This window comes from Aethalodelphis obliquidens, unplaced genomic scaffold, assembly GCF_003676395.1.
Source record: "Aethalodelphis obliquidens isolate GAN/ISIS:26980383/991018 unplaced genomic scaffold, ASM367639v1 scaffold80, whole genome shotgun sequence".
NCBI lineage: Eukaryota > Metazoa > Chordata > Mammalia > Artiodactyla > Delphinidae > Aethalodelphis > Aethalodelphis obliquidens.
Window position 1 is genome coordinate 2,577,887 of NW_020838024.1, and position 21,964 is coordinate 2,599,850.

At 38.3% G+C, this 21,964-nt stretch overlaps 1 protein-coding gene and 1 long non-coding RNA gene across 5 annotated transcripts in view; one reads left to right on the forward strand and one right to left on the reverse strand.

The window, feature by feature from the left end:
- The window catches only part of LOC113612638 (uncharacterized), a 96,489-nt gene that overhangs the window by 59,325 nt on the left and 15,200 nt on the right, over window positions 1–21,964 (reverse strand). The window lies entirely within an intron of this gene.
- The window catches only part of RANBP3L (RAN binding protein 3 like), a 48,905-nt gene that overhangs the window by 16,701 nt on the left and 10,240 nt on the right, over window positions 1–21,964 (forward strand). The window contains exons 2-11 of one of the 2 annotated variants that reach the window (XM_027092663.1): window positions 5,719–5,777; window positions 7,062–7,101; window positions 7,603–7,680; window positions 8,524–8,598; window positions 12,748–12,819; window positions 13,159–13,298; window positions 16,461–16,564; window positions 17,664–17,748; window positions 20,321–20,423; window positions 20,772–20,902. In XM_027092663.1, coding sequence (XP_026948464.1) covers window positions 5,719–5,777; window positions 7,062–7,101; window positions 7,603–7,680; window positions 8,524–8,598; window positions 12,748–12,819; window positions 13,159–13,298; window positions 16,461–16,564; window positions 17,664–17,748; window positions 20,321–20,423; window positions 20,772–20,902 — 887 coding nt within the window. The remainder of the gene's footprint in view (window positions 1–5,718; window positions 5,778–7,061; window positions 7,102–7,602; window positions 7,681–8,523; window positions 8,599–12,747; window positions 12,820–13,158; window positions 13,299–16,460; window positions 16,565–17,663; window positions 17,749–20,320; window positions 20,424–20,771; window positions 20,903–21,964) is intronic. The other variant, XM_027092662.1, reaches the window with a different exon arrangement.

Consider the following 21,964-nt stretch of genomic DNA (forward strand, 5'->3'; position numbering starts at 1 on the left):
TTTTTTTAAAGCACAGCTCTAGGATTATCTAACTTCAGAGCTCCAAAATCCATGCTTTGACCAGTCAGAGAGCCAGACACGAGTGAAAGAGGTGAAGAGGACAGTTTTGGAACGTGAGAAGAAATGAGAAAAGAGGACGTGGCAGAGACACATGGAAAAATCCAGGAAGAAAGAGAGAGGAAAATGCAGGGCATGCCAGGGCTGCAGTCCAAGTGGATAATTCTAGTCCTGGTAGCAATTAGAGGCGACCCATTTGGCAGTGTCCGCTCCTCTGCAGGAGGGTTGTTGCCACCATCTTTCCTGCCAAGAGTGTTTCCACAACCTTTGTGGCCCTGGTTGGAGTAGCCTGGTTCTATCCAGTGTGGAGAACTCAGTTTTCACCTTAATCACCCTAAACTACCAAGCAGGATGAAGCAGTCTGCCAGACTCTCGGTGGGAGAAGCCATGTAGCAGAAATGTGGGACCCCTAGAGCTTCCTGCCCCCATGCCCACTGGGACTCCATTCTCAGTCTCTTCCTCCTCTTCCAGATCTGCTTTTGGCTCAGTAGACACTCTTAAACCTTCTCCTTTGAGATGACTGAAAATCCTCCAGTTACTTTCCTACATGAAACAGGTTTGTCAGAGACTGAGTGCCAATAAAATATATTGAAAACAAAAAGGTAGGAACAAGACCTTACAACTCACCCAAACTTTGGGGGGAAAATTATGGTACATATTAGAATAGGGAGAAAAGAAGTGTATATTTACTGTTAACACTGACCATTACACTACCTTAGAATCCTGAAGAACAAAGCTCTTACATTATGCATAAGGTTCTAGCTGAATTCTTGTCTGGAGATGTGAAGGAGTATTTTGAATGAAGGTGAAGGACAAGAACATAAAATGCCTTTCAGTAGATTAGACGGCATTATAAAGAGCAGATCTTTAGTTATTCAGAAGCGTGTTATTGCACTCTGAATTCAGTGAATCCATCTTGCCCACACATCTATTTCCATATATCTCTATGCAAAGAACAGGTAGGCCAAAGAAATAAGATACTGGGTACTTGTTAAGCAGTATAATTCAATAAGAAGTCTGTCGTTGGCCAGGAGCATGAGAATTGTCCTTTGATCATGAGTATCTGACACTACGGTAGAAAAGAAATTATTTTCAAATTTGGTTTTTATTTTTTCAAAGTTACGTATATTCATGTGGTTTAAGGGATCAAATGGTCCTACAAGACTTTTCTGGAAAAAAGTAGCAATCTCCTCCTGGCCCCTTCCTCTGCTTTCTTTTTTCTTGGTCCCCAGAGGTAACAGCATCCAACTCACAGCTGTTTCTTTTGTATTAACCTCCATATAACCAAATACCAGGCATTTAGGGCTACTTCTCTATATTTATGTTTAGGTGCTACTGGTTTGCAACTATGGAAGAATTTAGGTCCCTTTCACAGATTTTTCTGACCCCTTCAACCCACTACCACCATACACATGAATGCTTTCCATTCCCCCATCTTCCCAAAATCACTGCATCAGAAGTCTGATTAGATCAATATTCAGTATTCACATCGTCATGATTATGTAATATATTTTGATTACTTTTGTTTTCCTGCCCAACTTTCTGTTTTCTCTGGATTTAATAATTGTGTCATATTTTTGTTTTGTTTTGTTTTCTTAGTTCTCTACGTACTAGTTACCAGTCAACCCCCAAAGTCTCTTCCAGCATTATCTAAATATGCTTTCAAAGTATTCAGTTACTTGAGATATTCAACTGTTTTTAGTTCCATCCTTTTGGAGACTTCTTTCCTGGAGTCTCCTCAGGGACCTCCCCCATTGTGGACTGGTTATTCTCTGCAATTGGTGTACTGCTATCGTTCTGGGCTATCCTCTCACCGTCATCCTGGAGGCTGCCTTCACCTCTTCTGAGTCGGTGCCCCTGTTTCTTGGCTACTTAGTTTACTAGCTCTTTTAGTAGAGCACTTCCTTTAGAAGCATCCTGAGAATGAGTGCATGTGGGATACATACTTTGAGAGCTTACAGTTGGAAATGTTTTTATCATGTCTTTACACTTAATTGGCACATTATATTAGCATATAATTCTAGACTGGAAATCATTTCCTTTCAGAGTGTTAAAAGCATTGCTCCTTTGACTTCTAACTTACAGGATTGTTGTTGTGAAACCTAAAGCCATTCCGATACCTGACCCTTCATATGTGACTTTTTTTTTACCCCCTTTTCCATGCCAATAGGACCTTTTCTTAGTGGTGTTCTAAGATTTCATGATGTGCATTGGTACGGTTCTATTTTCATGTATTGTCCTGAGTATTGGATTGGCTCTTTCAAACTGGACACATATGTCTTTTGATTTGGGGAATTTTAATGATCTGTTTGTTGATAATTGCAAGCCCTCTTTCTCCTGTATTCTCTTTCTCTATAGCTTCTATTAGTCAGGCATTGAAGTGACTCTTGGACTGATCATCTGAGTTTTCTTATCTCTTCTCACATTTTTCATTTCTGTTCTTTTGCTCTGCTATGTGGACTATTTACTCAATTTTATTCTCTAAATCTTCTATTGATGTTTTTAAGGCAACATTGATGCTACTACCATATTTTAAAGTCCAAATTTCTAAAAGCTTATTCTTGTTCTGTGTTACTCTTTTTAAAAAATAGTATTGTTTTTGCTTCATGGATGTTTCATATCTGTGAGGATATTAATTATATACATATTAGATATATAAAATATATATGTATGAAAATAAATTATTTGTATATAATTTTAGAAAATATATATTAAACTCTCTGCATCGTCTTTTCCCTCCAGTTTACTTTCCTTCTGTTTACTCATTCAATCACTGAATTGTGTGTCTGGTGACCCTTGATTGCCTGCTTATACTTAAGAAAGAGGCACTCACGAAAAAGCTCATCGGCAGCTATGTGCACTTGCACCGGGTTCTCATCATCTGGTTTGACCATTCACTGAGAAATTTGTTTGCCAATATCTTTTGTTCTTTTCTTTCGGGCTGCTCAGACTCTCCAGAGAAAAATCTTATAATTTCCTGCCTGGAGGAAATAAACCTGGCTGCCAACATTCTGTGAACTGAGTAGAGAGTGCTCAGACTGAACCTCAATATTTTGTATGCGTGGTAGGCAGTATAAGAGCTCCCTAAAGATGTCCGTATCCTAATGCTCAGAACCTGTAAATATGTACCTTATGTGGCAAAAGAAACCCAGTAGATGTGACTAAGTTAAGGATCTTGAGACGGGAAGATTATTTTAGATAATCCAACTTCATCTTCAGCCTCATCTTATACCACTGTCCTCTCCCTCTTACCTTGCAGAGTGACTTGTATACGGTCACCCCTCAATACATATTTATTGAATAAGTGGATTGATCAACAAATATATTAGAAAGAAGCAGGGATACATTTTAAAATATATCATTTTAAGGACCGTGATCTTATTTTCAAGTTTTCCTACTGGGTCAGGTTCGAAAACTGCTATGAACCCAATGGCTTGATAAATGTTTACTTTTGACTTTGTCTTTGGAGCCAAAGGACTGGTTTGAGAAAGGGAGAGAGAATCTAGATGGAAGAGGAGGTAAGGAGGTCATCTGTTTTCCAGCTAATGAGCTGGGCAGTGTCAGGGAGAGGAGGCGGCTGCACTGAGGCTAATATACCTTCAATCAGACAATGTATACCTAGATCCTAGCACAGTGGCTGGCACAAAAAGATACTCAATAAATATTTGTTGAATTGATGAAAAAAAATGGCCTTCCTACTTTACCACATGCCCTCCAAGCTACAAGTAACCCTTTATGATTTCCTACTTAACACTGCCATTGAAGATCACTTCTGCCCATTTTTAGCTCTATGTTTTGATAGAGGAAAAGTCAACATGCTATTTGTCTACGGTTCGGTCAAGTCATACTATTTTAAGGACAACTATCCTAAGTCCAATTTAGAAGAGGTCCCATTTATTATTCCACTGCATAAGTATTCCACTGCACATTCACAAAGACTATGTCCTTTCAAAGTCATTAGAGATCTCATTTCTTAAATCTAATGTAATTGCCGAAAAGGAGCTTGTTCTAAGAAAGAACAAAGAATTGAGCTACAGTTGAATATGGATGGCAATGCAAATATATTGTTGAGCATTTTCTGCTGTGGTTCACTTGGCTCCAAGGGCAGACAGCACAGTAAGCACTTGCATAAAAAAATGAAGCTTATCTTGCTGGACCGAAAGAAGGTACCCAAGTTCAGGGCCCCAGGAGCTTGGCAAACGGTGGTCTGGCAGAGTTTTGACACGCTATTATGGGATAAGATTGTGGGTAACTGGAAAACCCCTTTCTGGCATATACAAGATGTAATTATCTGGTAGTTCCTTGAAATTCTTCAGCTAGACTTATTTATTTAACCAGTGATGGCAAATTACCTCAGCTTCTATGCCGGCATGATACATCGGTAATGGCTGCTAGAAGCCTATAATGATAAAAGTTCTGAGGAAATATTGGGGCTCATCAAGAAAGTGTTGTCATAGATTAGCAATGTCAGCTATGAGTTTTGGAATAGAGATTGGTGTCATGCCACATATTTAATATCCTTTCAGGCTTTTTTTTGGTCTTATTAAAATCTAAGTAATTATATCTAAAAATCCACATAATTTTCACATAAATTCTGTAAAGTAAGTACTGTTATAGTCTTCATTTTTTTTTTTTCGGATGAAGAAACTTAAGGTACAGACATATTGTTTCCAAAAGTATATTGCCAATTAGCGGTGGAACTTATATTTGAACACATGCCTCTCTAACTCCAGAGCCCCTCCAAGCTTTTAACAACCATATAATCTTCCCTAAGAATTCTAGAGTGCTGATATTTAATGCTGTTATCACTCATTTATACCCTAGAGTGAATGAGTTCCTTTCTATCCTTACCTAAGAGAGGAAAATATAAAAGATTAATAAGGTTGGCAGGGCTGAAGACAAACTACCTACTTTACAATACTGTTTAAGACTGATTCTTAGTCTAAATATTGAAAACATGACTTAGTATATGACTAGTCAAGGAAACATGAATTATTCCTGGATTATTTAAGTACATCTGTACCATTTGTATTTTGAGATCCAAACCAAGTAGAAGTATTACTCTCAGATGAGATTTTTTTTTTTTTTTTTTTTTTTGCGGTACGCGGGCCTCTCACTGTTGTGGCCTCTCCCGTTGCGGAGCACAGGCTCCGGACGCGCAGGCTCAGCGGCCATGGCTCACGGGCCCAGCCACTCCGCGGCATGTGGGATCTTCCCAGACCGGGGCACGAACCCGTGTCCCCTGCATCGGCAGGCGGACTCTCAAACACTGCGCCACCAGGGAAGCCCTCAGATGAGGTTTTTCATCCTTTGAAATGTTTTATTCTAAAAGTAAGGATGTTAATCACTACGTCACGATGAGTTTCCAAATGCAGGTAATTGTACTTTGTTTTCCTTAAACATTTAAAGGTTGTTCTTTTAATGGGATGATCTCTCTATTTATGGAAACATATTACTATCACTTTCCCCGAATATTTATTTCTCTAATTAATTGTTAAAATCATTTGTAAATATGCGATTTACAGCATTCATGTAAAACAGTTTGGATTTTACCCAAAGGCAGGGAAAAATACAAACCCAAAAAATCTTCAAATATTTGTAGTTGGTGTTAGAAATGTCAGAGTATTGTTTGATTTCTTGCATGTTCTTTTACTTTTACAGAAAAATCTGTCATTGCTCAACCAATATTTGTTTTTGAAAAGAGAAAACAAACTTTTAAGGTAAGATCAAGTCACTTTTCTTTGATTTTTTTTTTTTGAGGTATTTATTTATTTTGGCTGCGTTGGGTCTTCTTTGCTGTGCGCGGGCTTTCTCTAGTTGCGGTGAGCAGGGCCTACTCTTTGTTGCAGTGCGCGGGCTTCTCTGCGGTGGCTTCTCTTGTTGAGGAGCGCTGGCTCTAGGCATGTGGGTTTCAGTAGTTGCAGCACGTTGGCTCAGTAGTTGTGGCTCACAGGGTCTAGAGCGCAGGCTCAGTAGTTATGGTGCATGGGCTTAGTTGCTCCGCAGCATGTGGGATCTTCTCGGAGCAGGGATTGAACCCGTGTCCTCTGCATTGGCAGGTGGCTTCTTAACCACTGCACCACCAGGGAAGTCCCTCTTTGATTTTTATTTTGACAAGATTGTATTTCGAGAAGCTAGCTGATAAATGATACCACAGCTGCATAAATTTATCCTCTGGGGCTTCCCTGGTGGCGCAGTGGTTGAGAGTCCACTTGCCGATGCAGGGGATACGGGTTCGTGCCCCAGTCCGGGAAGATCCCACATGCTGCGGAGCGGCTGGGCCCGTGAGCCATGGCCGCTGAGCCTGCGCGTCCGGAGCCTGTGCTCCGCAACGGGAGAGGCCACAACAGTGAGAGGCCCGCGTACTGGAAAAAAATAAATAAATAAATAAATTTATCCTCTGTTCTTCACTTAGAGGAGTAGTAACTCCAGAATATTTACATCATAGGGATTTACTGACAGCAATTTGGCTGAAATGGGAAGCCAAAGGCCTTATCTTGAAACTATGGATAACATGCCATTTTTACCAAATTATCTGGTTTTTTTTTTGGAGTGACTGGGAAAGGGGAGGGGCTGAAGGAGGTTAGGAGGGCTAAGGCTCATCATGTATTCCCCACCACTGACCTAGCTTAAAACTGGATATAAAATAAGTTCTAAACTGCAATATATGATTCAAAAGAAATCTTGAGGACTCTATTTGCTTTTTCAGCATCATACTAAAATCACTTGCTTTGAAAGACAAACGATAGCATTAGTAGCATTCTCACTTTAGCCTAACTAGTATTTTCTTGTTATTCATTCTTACTTATGGAGGTAATTTACCCTACTACCCACAAAACTAACTAAAGAAAAACTCAACTCCTAGTGAGTAAAGGTGAGCAGCTTTTCCTAGCTTAGCTGAATAGACCTGGCTTCTGAGAATTCTCTTATAAAGTGACAGGGTGAAAGTCTGATTTGAAAACAGCAAACACTCAGCTCTCACTGGTAGCTTTGTTTCCTTCCAGAGACCTGCAGAAGACACCCTGTATGAAGCAGCAGAACATGGTAACGATTTGTATCCTGTATTTCAAAAGCAATCTGTATACAAAGAGATAAGTAGGCACGACCATTTTGGCATGTGGCACAGACAATGTAAAATCGAATGGTTTTTCTTGTTTTTAAGCATGCAAGTAGACTGGCTCTTGTTTTGAAAGATGACATGTAGGTCTCTGAGAACACTGATGTTAACAACGCTAAAATCCCATGATTCTCCACTGCCTGTACCTCAACCTTCCAAAAGCATTCTCTATACAATCTCAGAATTTGTACGCAACTTCTTGCCAAGGCCACTTGTTTCTAATTGTTTCATAGTAGGATGATATGCCTATCGGTTTATAATCACCAAGTTATTAACCCCAATATCTAACACTGTGCTTCAGGAATTAACACATTGTCAAACGATGATATATCTAGAGAAAAGGAAATTCTGTTTCTCCTCTCATATCATGGATTGAGGCTAATTTGTTATCGCAATCAGTTTTACCCTTCACATTGAATTTCTTACAGAGTGTAACGATTCTTCAAGAAAGCGTGTCCGGTCTTCGTCTTTTACTTTGCATACTACAGATTCTCAGTCCCAAGGAGGTAGGTATAGCCTTGACTGTTGAGTGTTCACTGTTATGTTTACTCTGAGTGTGACACTACTAAGGGACTTTTCAAACACATAATGTTTAAAAATCTATCCATTGATAGTGTTTATAATATATTGTTGTATGAAGATAGCAGTTTATAAATGAATTGCACAGTGAGTTATTATTTAAAAATTCAATTAATCAACATTGGAAAAAAGACTGAAAGGATATAAACCACAGTGTTATCTTAGGTAATGGGATTACAAGTGATTCGGTTCCCTTGTCCATCCCCCCACCCCCCACCCCCAGCCCACTCCACCCCCCGACTCCGACCTTTGTATTTTGTTGTGTTCACAAAGTTTCTGCATTAAGCATGTATTAGCTTTACAATTAGGAGAAACTGCTATTTCCTCCTAAGTAAACATCTACTTAAATAAACAGATGTCTGCTTTAAAAAAAACACTTTATTCTAAGAACTTTATCATATGCTGTGTTTTGAATAAACCATTAACTTAGTTTGCCTCTCTCCTGCACTCAAAGCACTCTGGTGACTTCTTTTATGATAGATCACACTGCCCTCTGCTGCGTCATACAGCTATTTATGTATGTGTCTGTCTCCTCCACTGAGAGTTCCTTGAGGTCATCTTCACGCCTGATAGAGTGTCTAACACACGATGATCATGTAAATATTTACTGAATAATTCTCACCAGAGGCACTCTTTATTTTTAATCGATAAAAATACAAAGATTTTTCTAATCTGGTGATAAAGAAAATTTTCCAAAACAACAAAAATCCAAAACAAAAGAAAAACAAAACCCACTTCCTTATTGACTGCAGTTTGCAATCTGCTTTTAGCATCAACCTTGTCCCAGAAGCGACTAAGATCGTCATCCTTCACGGATCTCCCGACCTTCCCCCTTCCTGGGCCAGGTAATAAAGAACTTCTTAGAACCTCAAGCCTGACACTCTGACTTTTCCAAATCCATTCTTACTCATGACGAGCTTTCTTTTTCAGCTACTATAAAACTCTGACATTTTAGTGGCAAATAAAATAGGGGCCTTAGCAAAGTATGCATGGAAGACTACCTTCTGAATTCCAGCCCCACAAATCTAGACAGTATATCTGTTTATTTTTGGTAGAAAGTTTAAGCTTGATGACGTTTTTTAGGATTTCATGTTTATGACAGTATTATTTTATGTAAGGTAGCCCTATAAAATATAGTAACTTGCTTTATTTTCCTTATTATTGTCCATCTGTACAGTTTATAATATATGCAGTACTCAAAATATATAACTATGTGTAGATTCTCAAAGTTTATGCTTTAAATTTATATTCTAAAGTTTAGAATATGATTCCTTTTGAATTTTTCACTAATTAAAACATTACCTCTTTTTATTTGAAATTTGTAATACTTTGCTAAGTAAAACTATTTTATCATAATAAAATATTTGAAATGGTTGAAACATGCTCTACATCAAGATTATGATTTGTAGTCTTGTATATTTTTGTTTCTACTGAACAACCAACTGCCTTTTCCGAGTTAAGCTTACCACAAGAAACAGAAAATACCAACTATTCACTTCCTTTTAGCGGATTCTACCCAGGAACCACAGAGTTTTCAAACTAATGAATTTATATTCTTATTAACAATTCCAAGCGTGACTGAGCAACAATATGGTCAGACACCTTTCACATACAGAAGAGACAGGTTCTAGTTCAATAGGCTCCATCTAAATGTGCCTGACAAGTTACAGACACTAAGAGGAATAGGGGTCTTAATCCCAGAGGATTTGTTTTATTGTATTTGTGCATAAAGTAAAGGGATGGCTTTAAATCATCTGGAAGACTGCTTCAATTCATTTTCTAAAAATCAGACACACATACAAAAAGAATGAATAAAAAAACCACTGATATTACCAAGCACATCCCATTTTATGTTGTGCAGAATCTTGGCGCTGTTGGAATGGAGACAAATAGTACAATTTTAAATGGCCCATTCAGTGTTACTTTTTAATAATAAAGATCATAAAAACCATGTAATTGAACTTTGAATTAGAGAAGCTATTCTACCCCAACATTTATAATACTTCGAAGAAGCAATCCTTATTCTTTTCTCATCTCCTTTAATCCAACACTCAAAGGTTGCTATTTCTGCGATTTGCAACCCAGAGGTGATCTCTGAGATGTGTAGTACAGACATACCTCATTTTATTGAACTTCACAGATATTGCATTTTTTACAAATTGAAAGTTTGTGGCAACCATACCTCAAGGAAGTCTATGGGTGCCACTTTTCCAACAGCATTTGCTTGCCTTGTGTCTCTGTGTCATATTTTGGTAATTCTCACAATATTTCAAACATTTTCATTATTATTATACCTGTTATGGTGATCTGTGATCAGTGATCTTAGATGTTACTACTGTAATAGTAATTTTGGGGGGGCACTTAAACCACGACCATATAAGTCATGATGGCCAACTTAATAAATGTGCATGTTGACTGCTCCACCAACCAGCTTGCTCCCCCATCCCTCTCCCTCTTCTCAGGCCTCCCTATTCCCTGAGATACAGCAATATTGAAATTAGGCCAGTTAATAACCTTATAGTGGCCTCTAAGTGTTTGAGTGAAAGGAAGAGTCACAAGTCTCTCACTTTAAATCAAAAGTTAGAAATGATTACGTTTAGTGAGAAAGGCATGTCTAAAGCCAAGATAGGCCAAAAACTAGGCCTCTTGCACCAAACAGTTAGCAAATATGTGACTGTGAAGGAAAAGTTCCTGAAGGAAATTGAAAGTGCTACTCCAGTGAACACATGAATGATAAGAAAGTGAAACAGACTTATTGCTGATATGGAGAAAGTTCTAGTGGTCTGGAGAGAAGATCAAACCAGCCACAATATTCCTTCAAGCCAAAGCTTAATCAAGAACAAGGCCCTGACTCTTTTCAGTTCTGTAAAGGCTGAGAGAGTTGAGGAAGCTGCAAAAGAAAAGTCTGAAGCTAGCAGATGTTGGTTCGTGAGGTTGTAGGAAAGAAGCCATCTCCATAACAGAGGTGCAAGATGAAGCAGCAAGTGCTGATGCAGAAGCTGCAGCAAGTTATCCAGAAGATCTAGCCCATATCATTAATGAAGGTGGCTACACTAAACAACAGATTTTCAGTGTAGATGAAACAGCCTTATACTGGAAGAAGATGCCATCTAGGACTTTTCATAGCTAGAGAGGAGAAGTCAATGCCTGGCCTCAAAGTTTCAAAGGACAAGCTGACAATCTTGTTAGGGGTTAATGCAGCTGGAGACTTTAAATAGAAGCCAGTGCTTATTTAGCATTCTGAAAATTTAGGGCCCTTAAGAATTATGATGAATCTACTCTGCCTGTGTCCTATAAATGGGACAAGAAAGCCTAGATGATGGCACACCTCTTTACAACATGGTTTGCTGAATATTTTAAGCCCACTGTTGTGACCTACTGCTCAGAAAAAGATTCCTTTCAAAACATTACTGTTCAGTGACAATATATCTGGTCACTCAAGAGCTCTGACGGAGATGTAAAACAAGATTAATGTCATTCATGCCTGCTAACACAACATCCACTTTTCACCCCATGGATCAAGGAGTCATTTTGACATTCAAGTCTTATTATTTAAGAAGTACATTTTGTAAGGCTATAGCTGCCATAGGTGGTGATTCCTCTGACGGATCTGGACAAAGGCATTTGCAAACCTTCTGGAAAGGATTCACCATTCTAGCTGCCATTAAGAACATTTGTAGTTCATGGGAAGAGGTCAAAATATCAACATTCACAGGAGTTTGGAAGAAGCTGATTCCAACCCTCATGGATGACTTTGAGGGGTTCCAGACTTCAGTGGAGGAAATAAGTACAGATGTGATGGAAATAGCAAGAGAACTAGAATTAGACGTGGAGCCTGAATATGTAGCTGAATTGCTGCAATCTGATGATAAAACTTGAACAGATGAGGAGCTGCTTCTCATGGATGAGCAAAGAAAGTGGTTTCCTGCTCATCTAGTCCTGGTGAAGATGCTGCAAAGGTTGTTGAAATGACAATAAAGGATTTAGAATAAACTTAGTTGGGGGTTTGAGGGGACTGACTCCAATTTTGAAAGAAGTTCTGTGAGTAAAATGTTATCAAACAGCATTGCATGCTACAGAGAAATCATTCGTGAAAGGAAAAGTCAACTGATGCTGCAAACTTCATTGCTGTCTTATGTTAAGACATTGCCACGGTCACCCCAGCCTTCAGCAACCACCAGCCTGATCAGTCAGCAGCCATAGACACTGAGGCAAGACCCTCCACCAGCCAAAAGATTATGACTCTCTGAAGGCTCACATGATGGTTAGCACTTTTTTAGCAATAAAGTATTTTTAAATTAAGATAGGTATATTGTTTTTCATAGCAATAAAGTATTTTTAAATTAAGATACATATATTGCTATTGCACACTTAACAGACTACAGTATAGTGTAAATGTAACTTTTATATGCACTGGGAAACCAAAGAATTTGTGTGACTCACTTTATTGTGATACTCATTTTATTGCAGTGGTCTGGATCCCAATCAGCAATATCTCTTTGGTATGCCTACAATTCTGTTCTTGCAGCCAAGACCACAGTCTTATCCCATCAATTCACTTCACAGAAAAATGGCCTAGAATAATGGTCATCTTTACTTCTCTCTTCGGGTATCATTAAAGAGTGGGGAAGGGGCAGAATTTGCTAACAGTTTTATAACATTCTATAAGAAATATATATTAATGCAGACAGATGGTTCACGACCAATTCAGAGTTTATAATCTGTAGAATTTCTCTCAGTATTCAATTTCATGATTCTAAAGAAAACTCCCTACTTCACTTGCGACCTAATTTTCACTTATTTTTCTGAGTAAAAAGACTAGCGAAACTCACCCTGCCATCACACTTTTTTAGCAGAATCAGTGCTCTCATGAGCACCGCCTATTACTCTGTTAGTGCCAACAGCGACATCTACTGGTGAGTTCAGTGCAAGACCGTTAAAACAGTAGAAACTGACTATAGGTTTAAAAATTTTTGTAAACATGTTTTTTACAGTGAAGAAAAACAATGTTTTTATGACATCAACTTTTGTGCAAAGGAATGTTGATATGAACAGTGCAGAACAAGGTATGTAGCTTCTCTTTATTACAAGAACCTCAGAAATTTTGTTTTACCATCCATATCTTAATCTCTGTGTGTGTGTATGGTGGTATGGTGGTTGAGTGACAAAACATGAAGGAAAGCATTTGGTAAGCTAAGTCCCATGATCAAAATGAATAGTTACTGGGTTAAAAGTAGGCAGGAAGAAAGTACCAGGCAGCTCACTGGCTATTTTGACTTTGATTAGTTAACATTAACCCCTCGTTTAATCATGACTTTAGAAAATTAGCATTAAATTAGTAAAAAAATAGAGAGGAAAAGTATTCCACTGAAGATATATTGACCCTTTCATTCTGTTATTTTAAGGTCCTGTGAAACATTCTGAACATGTTCTAAGACCTGCTATCTTGCAGCCACCTCAAGCTCAAAAGTGTATAAAAGTAAGAAAAGCATTTGGACACGATGTGCTGGAATCCTGCAAGAGTAGAGAAAAAAACAAAAATAAGGTAAGAAAACCTCCTATGGTAGGAATGACCTCAATTCCCCATCCTTCTTTTGGTAGATTGTTGTGGGCCCCCATATCCGAAATTAGGGGCTGCCTGACCTTTGTTCTGTTGCTGAAGCAGCTACCAGGCTGGAAAAACAGCTAGAGAAGATAGCCAAAAGCCCTCAGTAACCTTATTAAACTTGTCCTCTTAAACTGGAGGATTGCTCCCGGGAACAAGTCTTGCGTTATCTCCTAAGCTGTAAAGCTGAGTCGTGTGTAGTGGGGACCTTTGAGGGTCTTGTCCTGGTGCATTGATCCCATGTGAGAATAAGGGAGCAATGCGGTGGCAGGGGCCAGGAGTCAGATGTCAAAAAAAGGAAAGGGATTTTTTTTGTATCTTCAACTGGTGGACATGCTAGTGTGGCTTCCCTTCCAGGCCCACCTTCATGGAAACAGGAGTAACGAACTACCTCCACAGTGTAATTGGGAGGGCTTGGGAAGCCTCTGGAGACAGAAACAAATTCTCTCTTCCAACTGAATCACTTGCTGTGGGCCTTTCTAAGGAGATATTCATTTTACTCAGGCCATGCAGATATGGGCTTGGGGATATTCTGTTGCTATAGTTCTATGTGTGTCTTCCAGAAGCAGACACTTGAGAGGAAGGGAACACAGGATCAACAGGGTGGAATTTGAGAGTTATTCCATCAGTCATTTGCTTCCAGCTAAACTACTGAGGGTTGATCACCTGGTTTTGGTTTTCTTCCCAGACCGAACATGAGGACAGTGACACATGCAAGTGTTAAAATACCAATCATTTAATCAATTCAGTGAAAATAATCCGATTGGTACTAATCCTACCTTTACTGCTATCTAACTGTGTTTGCATTCTTAGACAAAGCACCCAACCTTCTCTTTTTTATCAGTGAAGTGAGGGAGTTGAACTTGGTCAGCATTTACCATCATTTTTTTTTTTTTTTGCGGTACGCGGGCCTCTCACTGTTGTGGCCTCTCCTGTTGCGGAGCACAGGCTCCGGACACGCAGGCTCAGCGGCCATGGCTCACGGGCCTAGCCGCTCCGCGGCGTGTGGGATCTTCCCAGACCGGGGCACGAACCCGTGTCCCCTGCATCGGCAGGCGGACTCTCAATCACTGCGCCCCCAGGGAAACCCTACCATCATTTTTATATTTCCAAATCTTTTTCTTTGTTAGGACATGATTTAATGAGACCCATTATGAATTTTAAAAATAATTTCATCATTTATGCATGATATATGATGTGACTTTTAGGTATAACATATTTTAAATTTCAAATCAGTATTTTATTAAACATTTTCACTTAAATATAATCATCACTATATTACATAAATTCTTTACCTATTTAAGGAGTGATACATGTTGTTTAATTTGTTTTAAAGTATGTAAGAAAAAGTATTATGTGTTAACTAATTTCTAAAATGTTATTACATTGCTTTTGATTTTGGAATGGCATGTTCTATAAATTATAGATTAAAATTTTTATTGCACATTATGTCAAAAGTTGATCAATATTTATTTTTGCCATGATTTTTTGAAATCCTGCATTGCATGTATTTAAAATAAAATTTGTAACAAAATAAAAACAAAGGGGGCTTCCCTGGTGGCGCAGTGGTTGAGAGTCCGCCTGCCGGTGCAGGGGACGCGGGTTCGTGCCCCGGTCTGGGAGGATCCCACATGCCACGGAGCGGCTAGGCCTGTGAGCCATGGCCACTGAGCCTGCGCATCCGGAGCCTGTGCTCCGCAATGGGAGAGGCCACAACAGTGAGAGGCCCGCATAACGCAAAAATAAATAAATAAATAAAAATAAAGCATAAGATAAATTTTCAGGCTATTGTTTATAAGCATTTCTTCTTGAATAACTTATTAAGGGCATAAATAGAACTTATTCCTAATAAGTGAAAAGCCTAATTGGATATGCCCATCATTGAATTTTCTCCATTGAATGATGATTTTTGAAGATCTAAAGACAAACTATATATAAGATGCTATGTCAAATGGATAATTAATATGAACCTGCTGTTTAAGAAAATAAAATAAAATTCAAAACTTAAAAAAAAAGATGCTATGTCAGAATTCTGACAAAATGTTATAATTTATAGATCTAGTAAGAATTATCTGTAGGTGAATTTTATAGAACACTTATTTTTATGATCTTTATTAACTTGTATATCAAAATTAGAGCAATTTTCATTCATCCTGTCATTAGTTTTGGTCACTTATTGCATGTAATTCAAATAATATATGCCTAATAACAACTATCTCAACCAACATAGAATTAAAAACTACCATTTTGGCTGAGATAAATCATCTGAGTGACTGAGTCATAAGCATGGACTTTGATCTTTGCTAACCAACGGCACATACTCTCTTGACACATATTTCTCAGCTCTCAAATTCTGTTACAAAGGGAAAAATACTCAAAATTATTTTTATTGATTGATATAAAATTAAAGTGGAAACAGACCCCATTTACCTTTAAAGATAGGAAGTCCCTGCAACATCTTTGAAAATCCCTGGTGGAGGAAGGGATGTGTCCACAAAACACTGAGGACACTAGATTAGATAACAGATAGGGGCTCCTTCCAGATCAAAAACTGCTCACTCCTTCATTTATACATTAATGCAGGTAAGGTGCATATGTATATACACATCAGATGGAGTAACTAACTGATTTAGTTACCAGTCGGAAGTTTCTAGAGGAAGAGATGGAGTTTTCTCTCACACTGGGTGGCCATGATGGTGAAGCTCTTAGGGTGTTTCCAGGGATTAAATAGTCCTGAAAGATATTTACTAATCTAGAAATGAGAATTAACTCCACTTGGCTAAAGGGGTAAAAGTAACAAAAGGAGGTGGGATTTCTGAATGTTCGCGCTCAGTCTGGTGTCAGGCAGACCCAGGCTCGAATATCAGTCCCCTTTCCTTGTTGCCCAGGCCTGCCCCCATTATTTAAGCTTGTTAGGTCAGTTTACTTACCTGTAAAATGTGTTTAATAGAAGTACAAAGTGTATAGAGTTGTTCTGAGGAGCGTATGAAATAATGTATATAAAATGTTTAGGGTAGTACTTGAACAAAGTAAGTTTTCAACATATTTATATATCTAGTAAGGCAGTTTAAATGAACTTTTTGATGGATCTTTTTCTTTCAGATTTCTGAGGAGAACTCCTATTTGCTAAGTGAAAATTTACCAAGTGCCAGAATTTCAGTCCAGCTGTCTACTAACCAGAATTTTTTAGGTCCTACATCAGTAGGGTAAGTTAGTGATGGGGAAACAGGTGGTATTCTTTCATTCTTGCTTTCTTTTATCGTTATAACCATTTCCGGGAAAAAAGTTTCTGACATTGTATAGATGAAATGCCAAGATTTCTGTTTGAAAGGAGATTTTATAAATATACAAATTTAAAATGTTTTTTAAAACATCTCTAATATTTAAATATTATCATATTGATATTGGATCATCTCTATTGTCTTGTTGACTTGGGTAAGTATGTTTCAAATAGGTACAGCTAAATTTTTATTTAGTTAGGCATTAATTATTGGCTAATAGATTAGCCTTTCCATGGCATTCTTTCTTTCCCCTCTTTTAAATTATTGCTGGCATTATTATTTATTAACATAGGTTGGATAGACAACAAAGAAAGCAGTAGAAATATGCAAAGTGAAAGTTAATATTTCCTAGCATCACCAGTGATGAGGGCATGTTTGATCTGAGAGAAGATTACAACTAGCCATGGACATTCTGGACTCGCGATTAGGGCCCACGCAGGTACCTCAGCCCTTACCTACTGTGCACATTGGGGATGCAATAGGGACCCCGGAGTCCATCTGTCAACAAACAGAGGGCTGCATGTCTTTGAGTTTCTCATTATGCAAAACACTTAAAACACTAAAAAAAAGTTTCTGGAAGGGAGAAACCAAATTAAACCACTGCACACTCAAGTATAACTGAGAAGATAGATTGGCTTTGCTTTTGCCCTGAGATCTTGGATCGCTAAAAGCATTGGCCAGTTGGGGAAAAGGAGAGTGGAGACTGGAGACTGGAGACGAGTCAGTGCTGGAAAAGCAAAAAGATAAGTGCTGGGCAGCTCCCCTGTTGATCACACAGCCCGTTTGGACTGGTCTTGGCCAGTGCTGTAACAGCCGTCAAATATTTTGAATAGCATGCCTGGAAGTACCTATCTCAATTTTTCCATCATTTCTTATTAACTTCAGATAAACAAAAGTTAGCAGATGTTTTTATGCTTTACATAAATCTATTAAATCATCTGATTATTTCATGTGCTAAGGTTTAAAATGGCTATATTCACTGCTACTATATTTAAAATAGCAAATGCTTATTTCTTTTCCTTAGATGTCAACCAAATGAAGATAAGTATTCTTTTAAAAGCTGCAGTTCTGATTTCGTTTTTGGAGAAAACATGGTAGAAAGAGTTTTGGTAAGATTTTGGCAAATGTTTCTATTATTATATAGAGAGCTGTCACTTCAAATTTCTGAAGGCAAATTAATTAAGACAATGTTAAATTGGAGCATAGTTTTTAACGCCTGAGTTCAAAGGCACATTTCCTGTCTTTAACTGGAAAGGTTCTCCTGGGAAGCAAGTTCTAGTTGTTAAAATAATAGACAAGAACCACAGAGGAAGGGAATTGTATAATTATAACATTATTACTGATAAGAAATACTAAATACTTCTTTGACGTGCATTAAACCAGAGGTACCCAAGGAAATCCCAGAACTGTCTGCAATAGTTAGATAAACTCAACTGGTCATGATATTTTAATACAGTTTTTCAATAGCATTTTTTATAACAAGATGCATTTAAAATCATTTGCCAATTTTTTTCTCATTAACCACAACTTTCCCCTTCAAGATTTTACACTGAAAAGCATTATTATAACTTTTTTCTCTAGCTGTAAGAGGAAAATCATAGTCTTTTACTTGCCTAGGAGAATGTACTTGCCAAGTGGAACCCCCCAATTATTATTACCATTATCCTTAATTAATACTGAGCATCCTCCTACGTGAGGCAGTTGCTGCTCTGTCCTCCACAGGGCACGTTTCTAAAACAGAGCATGATCTACAGTGGGGAATTATAGAGCCAAGTGGAAGCTGTGCAGCAAATGTGCCCATGGTTTTATCTGGTCCAACACATCTTTATACTCTTTCCACTTTCACCCAGACCAGAATCTTGGCTGAGACAAGACAAGGAAGCTAGCTTGTCTCAGGGCTATTACATGAAGAATCCCACGGAGGATGTACAGATTTTAAAACCTGTGCAAGGGCTCAGAATAACAAAAGGACCACCAACTCATGAGGCCTGTTTATTCCAAAATTTGAAGGGCTTTCACAAATCAGTTACTTTTAAGATCTAGCTTATTCTACACCTGCCTCAGGCTTAACCCCAATTCCAAGAGAAGTATCACAGCTTCTCAGCTTTGAGGCACCCTTCTGCCACTCCCAAGATGGTCAGCTCCAGCAATCCTAGAGCTGTTGACCTACACCTTTGGATGTGAACCAGAATGGACCAACTTCCAGGCAATATATTTAGGCACATTTATTCTAGATTAGTCGCAGCTTCTGTAAGATGTCACAGACACAAATAAAATACTCTTCAAACCTCATGGGATCAACTTTAACATTCAACTCATTTAACAGACATGGATTGTGTTCTTATGATATATAAAGCATTGGCATTGGTCTCAAGTTTGGTGGCATATTACTATCATCTGGTGAGCCTTCAGAGGACTTATGCCTGGCCATCTCCCCTAACCAATTAGATCAGGATCTCCGTGGGTGAGGCCAGGTGCCAGGAGATTTGAATATACAGCCAGGATTGAAAACCACCTGGGTGAGTGGTTATGCAAAGCTAAAGCTATAAACGTCCTCTAGAGACGTTTATAGTCCAGTAAGGGAAAGAGAGAGATACCTATACAAATGAACTACAGTGGGAATTACAGATTTGGTGTGAGGAGGTAGGTACCTGTGTGCATTTCCTATGGGCGCTTCAACTTTGACTTACAAAGGAACCTGAGCTTCCTGTCTCCTTAAGCTGATAACGTGCTAGGATAGCAGGAGCTGTGGAGATCACCTGTGTTTGTCCTCTAGTTGATCCTGTAATCCTGTGGCTGTGTGATTTGGGGGCCAGGATGCCCTCTTGACTTGCTTGCTGACCATGTGCTTTTAAGAGTGAGTCATTAAACTTTCTGTGCTTTAGTTTCTGTTTTCTTAAAATGGAACTAGTTACACCCATCTCTACCAATTTTAACAGATTATCTTGATGTCCAGTTAAATAATGTGAAAGAATCTTGAATTAGTAAGGGAAAAGATATAAACCCAAGTTCTGAAGTATTGTCCAATTCTCCCTGTTCTGCAGGGAGCTATGCAGGGGGCTGTACAGGAGGTTATAAATGGCATGGAAATTACTTGGTCTTTTTTCACACAGGCATTGATTACAACACATGTGTGAATCCCCAGGTACGCAGCCTTAAAAATTGATTGTTGGGAAAAATTGTCTTAGAGGAGAAGTTAGGATTCCTTCTGTAGTGATGATGTGAGACAGCTAGTGGGTTCTTTGGATAACTTTTTAGTTTTTTAAATGAACTGGATAGAAAGAGTGGACTGTTGAGAATACTGAAATACCTTGAAAAAGTGACAACAGCTGCACCTCCCTCTAGGCATCAGGTTGGTGTGGTGGTAGCATGGAACAGCTACTACCTCCTTTTGGGTCTCGAAAAGCTTTCCCATTGCCCCTGGAACTAGATGCCACCTGAAGTAGGCTGCTGGTAACTAGATTGTTTGCTGAGATCAGAACCAAGGTCTTCTAATAATGGGGAGGAAAACCAAGGTCTTCTAATAATGGGGAGGAATTCTCTGTTCAGCACAAAAGGAGCCCAAAACAAAAACAGAGCTTTTGGGTTTGTTTGCCACCCTGAGAAGAACAAAAGTATCTCTTGGCTTACTGCAAATATATGGGGATAAAATTAAGTAATACATCTTTTTCCCCCACTTAGGGTACTCAAAAACTCACTCAGCCTCAACTTGAAAATGATTCATACATCAAGGAAAAACCATTCAAATTCACTTTAAAATTTCCTATCAACGCTCCAAACTCAAGTAAGAATTATTTCATTTGTAAAACATCTGATTCAACTGGTGTACTTCCTGTTTTTCCATGTCATTTGTTTAGTATCTATAAAATACAGAAACAATAGCCCTGTGTTTTAAAATGTTTGGTGAAGATTAAAGCATATAAACATGATATATAAGCTTTAATAATTGTTTGACTTAATGATATGTGGGATCATTAAAGAGATCTGCCTCAACTCAAGCAGTTTGATTTTTTGGGAACACTCATTGTTATAAAAAGCTAAGGCTAAATGCATGTTAACAGGGGCAAGAAAGAACTTTCACAGTAGGGAAAATGGGGCGTTTTATGTGTTCTTTCTCCCTATTTTCTCTCAGGAACAGACTCTCTTAAGAATATACCCCTAACTGAATCAGCTGCTGCTTTCTCTTCTAAACCATCACCAAAATGTTTGCTGGAGAAAATTGATGTCATAACCGGGGAGGAGACAGAACACAGTGTGTTAAAGGTCTGTGCCTCATGTATTGCTCTTCCTGGCCGCACCTCCATGTGTGGAATAAGCTACCCTTAGCAGAGACAGCTTGAAAAATAAAGGCAGAAGTATACTTTTCAGAAAGACTGAGGTGCTTAAATAAAAATGTTACAGGCTTCCAAGGATTATACCAATATTTTGTTGTATTCTTACATTTATATGTGTAATTTGCAGGAGAATGGATTGCTGTCTTTACAACCATGCCCGTTAGTCCCTTAGAAAGAAGACAACCAAGGACCCTGCCTTAAAACAACCTATATTTTACACTTTTCATGTCCGCTTTTATAATTTGTTGTTATCATATGATTTAAAATTCTATTTACACTGAAAGTTAAAAATGCAGATAAGATGAATTGATTTCAGTTCAAGATAATAAAAAGGTTTTTTGCTTTCCTTTAAAAGTTCCTTTTTTTTAAATTGAAGTAGGGCTGATTTACAATGTTGTGTTAATTTCTGCTGTACAGCAAAGTGACTCAGTTATACATATATATACATTCTTTTTTAGATTCTTTTTCATTGTGGTTTATCTCAGAATATTGAATATAGCTCCCTGTGCTATGCAGTAGGACCTTGTTGTTTATCCTAAAGGTTCTTTTAAATAACTTTTGAATTTCACATGAATCAAGAATTTCACAGATGTAGTATATAGTATCACACCTAGGATTCAAATGTTGAGTGGTATAGCTGTCAGTCTAGGCATATAAAATGTAATTACTACAACTTAATCATTTTCAACAAAGCACAGATTTCCCTTAGCCTTTCTCCATCTGTTTTACCCCAAACTCTCTTCATTCCTATTTTCTTCCCCCTTGATCTACTGATACACTTACTGTACAAGTGTGTCTCACAGCATAACTCTCAGATCAGATTAATCCCAGATTCACTGAAGTAATCACTAGGGGTAAGGCCCTGACATGCTATATTTTTAACAAGTCATCTAGGTGATTCTTGTACATAGTAGTATTTGAGAACCACTGGTAAGCATTAAATTATCGTATGGTACTCTGTGGTATCACATGCTAGTTCGGATGCTGTATT